The sequence below is a fragment of the Arachis duranensis genome, chromosome 4, assembly GCF_000817695.3.
Source record: "Arachis duranensis cultivar V14167 chromosome 4, aradu.V14167.gnm2.J7QH, whole genome shotgun sequence".
In the NCBI taxonomy this organism is placed as follows: domain Eukaryota; kingdom Viridiplantae; phylum Streptophyta; class Magnoliopsida; order Fabales; family Fabaceae; genus Arachis; species Arachis duranensis.
Window position 1 is genome coordinate 99,807,899 of NC_029775.3, and position 5,677 is coordinate 99,813,575.

General features: G+C 45.6%; 1 protein-coding gene across 1 annotated transcript; it reads right to left on the reverse strand.

Moving 5' to 3' along the window:
• Nucleotides 1-920: 920 nt before the first annotated feature.
• LOC107485193 (uncharacterized) lies at nt 921-2,900 on the reverse strand. The gene is made up of 4 exons (XM_016105708.1): nt 2,559-2,900; nt 1,622-2,269; nt 1,214-1,507; nt 921-1,109 (listed from the first exon to the last, which is right to left on the reverse strand). The coding sequence occupies exons 1-4, from the start codon at nt 2,898-2,900 to the stop codon at nt 921-923; spliced, it is 1,473 nt and encodes a 490-aa protein (XP_015961194.1).
• Nucleotides 2,901-5,677: the final 2,777 nt, after the last annotated feature.

Sequence of the window (5,677 nt, forward strand, 5' to 3'; positions counted from 1 at the left end):
TGAAGAAGAAGAATAAGGAGATGGTGAAGCATGCCCGAAATGCCATTGGGGCAACCGAGGAGGCGATTAAGGCACAGGTGAAGTTGCTGGCTCTCGATTTTGATGTATCAACTGTCAGCATTTTCAAGACCATGAAAGATGGCAAGATTGTCGACCTCTCGAAGAAGTGAAATGTAAAAACTTGTATTATTTCATTTGTCGCTTGTGGCTTAGTGTTATGTTCTTTTGAGCTGGTAATTTGCAGTTTTTTGTAAAACGATTTGCCGTTTTGTCAAACACTGACAACGATTGAAACCGAGCAGTGGCTTTATTGTTTAAGCACTTAGATTATGGCCTTATTTGCGTAGCCATTTAGTGTAGTGCTTAACAAATTCTTTGGCTCCTGGGGTGATTGATCCCGCAATGCTGCAATCTTATAGGTCGAAGGGACCGAACAATGCCGTGAAGGTAGTAAGTAGGAAATAACAAAGAAATGATTAAAGTTTAACAAAGCATAATTAGAGCATGCTAAGTTCATGAACTAAACAGACGAGGTAAGTAATTAGTAGCAAATGAACATGAAAACTAAAGACAAGTAATCAATAGCCAGTAAACATGGAACTAAAGATAGGTGAACATGAAACGAGACTGTCGTCACTAAATCGGGTTACCGGCTCATCGCAGATCCGTTAATGCTTCTAAGAGTAAAATCTCTTTAAGTTCCCTACGTTCCACATTCTGGGTACTTCCTTTCCGTCTAGTCGCTCCAGTGTATAGGCTCCACTGCCAACTGCTTCCTTTACCTTGTTTGGGCCTTCCCAGTTGGCTGCCAGCTTCCCTTCTCCTGGGGTCGGGAGGCCAATGTCGTTGCGTTGTAAGACCAGGTCGTTGGGTTCAAAACTTTTTTTAAGAACTTTGGCGTTGTACCACAGAGCTATCCTCTACTTTAACACCGTCTTTGACAAGTGGGCCATCTCCCTGGTCTCATCAACCAAGTCCTTCTCCACTGCTTCCTCGACTCCGTCAAGGAGCAGTCTTAGACTTGGTTCTCCTACTTCCACAGGGATCACCGCATCTACCCCGTAAGTAAGTTGGAAAGGAGTCTCCTTGTGGAAGATTGTGATGTTGTCCTGTAGGACCATAAAACTAATGCGAGTTCATCTGCCCATGCTCCTTTCTTCTGGTCAAGTCGTTTCCTCAGGCCTTGGAGGATGACTTTGTTTGCTGCCTCCACCTGGTCATTGGTCTGCGGGTGCTCCACTGATGAGAACTTTTGCTTTATCCCTAGGCCGGTAAGAAACTCACCAAACTTCTTGTCTATAAACTGTATCCCATTGTCCGATATTACGACCTTCGGGATACCGAACCGGGAGATCACTTGAAGCCACATGAATTTTCGGCAATTTGCTGACGATATGCTGGCCAGGGCTTCTGCCTCGACCCACTTGATGTAGAAGTCTATGGCCACGATAAGGTATTTAACCTGTCCGGGTCCCACCGAGAAGGGCTCGAAGAAGTCAACTCCCCACTGATTGAAAGGTCGGGAGGCTAGAAGGAAACTCAGTTCCGTTGCCGGGGTCCTATAGAAGTTGGCGTTTTCCTAGCACTTTTTGCATTTCTTCATTAATTCATGGGAATCTGCCATCATCGAGGGCGAATAGTAACCGGCCCTAACAAGCTTCCGTGCCAAAGCTTTTCCCCCGATGTGGTGGCCGCAGCACCCCTCATGGACATCTCTTAAGACATAGTCCGTTTGGTCGGGGCGTAGACATTTGAACAGGGGTTGGTTCAGTCCTCTCTTGAATAGTTGGTCCTGTACTATTACGTACTTGGCTGCCTCCCTCCTTAACGCCTTCGCCGTCTTGTGATCGTCAGGGAGCTTGCCATTTTCCAAAAACTCGGTAATTACGTCGATCCATGAGGGAACGATGTCTGCTCGGGTCACACATAGGGCGACTGTCGGCTCTTTTACCAATCCTTGGATCAAAGACCGGTTTCCCGTTCTTGACTTCGTGCTAGCCAATTTCGATAGGAGGTCGGCTTGGGTATTCTTTTCTCTTAGGACATGCTGTACCATGACCTCATCAAATTCTTCATTCAAATTTTTTACCCTTTCCAGATATTTTTGCAGCAGGGAGTCCATGGCTTGATATGTCTCATTGATTTGGGATGTGACAACTTGGGAATCGTTGTTCACCTCCACTCTGGTCACCCCGACGTCTTTTACTAAGAGCAGGCCACCAATGAGGGCTTCATACTCTGCTTGATTGTTAGAGACCGGGAACTCAAACTTGACTATTCATATACCACTCTAGTTAGGCTCTCTAGGATGATCCCTACTCCCCTGAACATTTGGTTGGAAGCTCCGTCCACATGGAGTTTCCACCGTGTGTTTGGGACTTTGTGAGGGTCTCCCGTCACTTCCACCAGGAAATCAACCATCGCCTAGACCTTGATTGCATGTCTGGTCTCGTACTACAGATTACACTGAGATAACTCGATTGCCCAAGTCATCATCCTTCCTGCCAGGTCAGGCTTTTGTAAGACTTGGCGGATCACTTGATCCATTTGACGATTACCTGGTGTCCCTGGAAGTATTGCCACAACCTTCGAGACGAGGTGAAGAGCGCATATGCCAACTTTTCCAATTTACTGTATCTTAACTTTGTCCCTTGCAAGGCTTTGCTAACAAAGTAGACCGGCTGTTGGATTTTTCCTTCTTCTCGTACCAAGACGGCCGCCAAAGCTTTGTCCGTTACTGGCAAGTACAGGAACAGCATCTCACCCTCCCTGGGTTTGCCGAGGACTGGGGGTGCCGAGAGTATACTCTTGAAGTGGTTAAAAGCCTCCTCGCACACTGGGGTCCACTCAAAAACTATTCCTTTATTCATCAAGTTGAAGAATGGAAAGGCTTTGGCCATCGACGCACCGAGAAAATGAGATAGAGTCGTGAGTCTTCTGGCCAACCTCTGCACGCCTTTATGCATCCCGGGCTTGTCATTCGCAAAATTGCTTTGCACTTCTCAGGGTTGGCTTTCACTCTTCTCTGGTTTATCATGAAATCCAAGAACTTCTCAGCCTCCATTGCAAAAGCACACTTGAGAAGATTAAGCCACATGTTGTGTCATCGAAGGGACATGAACACAGTCTCTAGGTCACTGATTAGGTCTTTCGATTGGGTGGTCTTTACTAGGATGTCATCCATGTACACTTCTACCGACCTACCGATAAGGTTGTTGAAATAATTGTTCATCAGCCTTTGATAAGTAGCTCCCGCGTTCTTTACTCCAAACGGCATTACCCTATAGCAGTATGTGGCACTTCGCGTTATGAACGCCGTTTTCTCATCGTCTGGCCGGTGCTTCGGTATCTGGTTGTAACCAGAGTACGCGTCCATCAAACTCAGAAAACGATATCCCGCGGTCGCATCTACTAGAGCATTGTTCATATCCTGGGTCGAGCTGACCAACCCGAGATGTTCTACAGGCAAAGCGACCGACCTCTTCAGGTTAGGACAACCCGACCTCTTCTCAAAAGAGCTCGGCCAAGTCACAGGAAATCCCAACAAAGGGCCCAAACAGAGGAACACGTCACAAATCCAAGGGCAGTCCAAAAGCCCGTAGAGATAATAAGATGACCTCACTCAAAGATAAAGATAAGATAAGATAACTATCTTATCTTCAGAAAGGTCACTCCACAATATTATAAATACACTGGAGCACCCAGGTATAACTCATACTCTAATTCTACTCAATACCTGCTTAATACCCTTGCTAACTTAAGCATCGGAGTCCCTTGCAGGTACCCCCCACCCTCCGGGGACGAAGGATCAGCACCATCACCAAGTCCCACAAGTCAGACAACAACAACTCTGACCCACACAGAAGATCTCGTCTGAGATCGACCTACAGTTTCAGGTAACCCTCAGAACATTAGCGCCGTTGCCGGGGACCTGGAAGTCATCCCATTACCATGGCGGACGACCATGACAACGATCACACCTCAGATCTAGAAGAAAGAACGCCGCACAAAAATGCAGACATAACACCAAAAGATACTCCCCAAATCAACAATAAGAACTCCCCAAACGAGGGAGCCCTGGAGGCATTCCAAGATCGGTTAAAACAACTTGAGGAAGACGCTCTACGTCAACGAGAGGTCGAGAAGGATCTACAAAGAGAAATAAGGCGATGCCGGGAACTGGAAACCAAACTCCTAAAACTTGAAGCCGATGTCAAGACGAAAGCCAGCCGATCCATTCCCGAAGATAACGCACGAAAGGAGCAAGACCCACTCACCAAAGAAATCATGAAGACAAAAATCCCAAAGGACTTTAAACTCCCAGACATGATCTTGTACGACAGCACTATGGATCCCAGCTATCATCTCAGCAAATTCAGAAGCAGAATGTACCTCACCGATGCCTCAGATGCAGTTCGTTGCAAAGCCTTTCCAACTATTTTAACAAAAACGGCAATTAAATGGTTCGATAACCTCCCTCCAAGATCCATCTCGAATTTTGACGACATGGCCAAAAACTTCCTGGCCAGATTCTCCATCCAAAAGGACAAAGCAAAACATGCGCCGAGCTTACTGGGAATCAGACAAGGATAGCGGGAAACCCTGCGTAACTACATGGAGAGATTCAACAAAAGATGCATGGATATACAAAACCTTCCAACAGAAGCTGCCATCATGGGTCTCATTAATGGCCTGCGAGAAGGGCCTTTTAGTCAATCTATATCAAAGAAGTACCCCACATCCCTGAACGAGGTACACGAGCGAGCGGAAAAATACATCAACATGGAGGAAAACTTCCAATTAGGAGAGACCTCAAAAGCAGGGTTCACCCCTCGGGATAAAGACAAAGATTCCAAAAAAAAGGAAGATCGACATAGAGAGTGATGAGCGGATAATTTATATACTTTTTGGCATTATTTTTAGGTAGTTTTTAGTATGATCTAGTTACTTTTAGAGATGTTTTCATTATTTTTTATGCTAAATTCACATTGCTGGACTTTACTATGAGTTTGTGTATTTTTCTATGATTTCATGTATTTTCTGGCTGAAATTGAGGGACCTGAGCAAAACTCTGATAAGAGGCTGACAAAGGACTGCTGATGCTGTTGGAATCTGACCTCCCTGCACTCGAAATGGATTTTGTGGAGCTAAAGAACTCCAAATGGCGCGCTCTCAACGGCGTTGGAAAGTAGACATCCAGAGCTTTCCAGCAATATATAATAGTTTATACTTTATTCGTGATTAGATGACATAAACTGGCGCTCAACGCCAGTTCCATGCTGCATTCTGGAGTCAAACGCCAGAAACACGTCACGAACCAGAGTTGAACGCCCAAAACACGTTACAACTTGGCGTTCAACTCCAAGAGAAGCCTCAGCTCGTGGATAGATCAAGCTCAGCCTAAGCACACACCAAGTGGGCCCCGAAAGTAGATTTATGCATCAATTACTTACTCCTGTAAACCCTAGTAGCTAGTTTAGTATAAATAAGACTTTTTACTAGTGTATTAGTCGTCTTTTGATCATTCGGTCTTGTGACCACGTTTGGGGGTGGCCATTCGGCCATGCTTGAACCTCTTTCACTTATGTATTTTCAACGGTGGAATTTCTACACACCATAGATTAAGGGTGTGGAGCTCTGCTGTACCTCAAGTTTCAATGCAATTACTATTATTTTT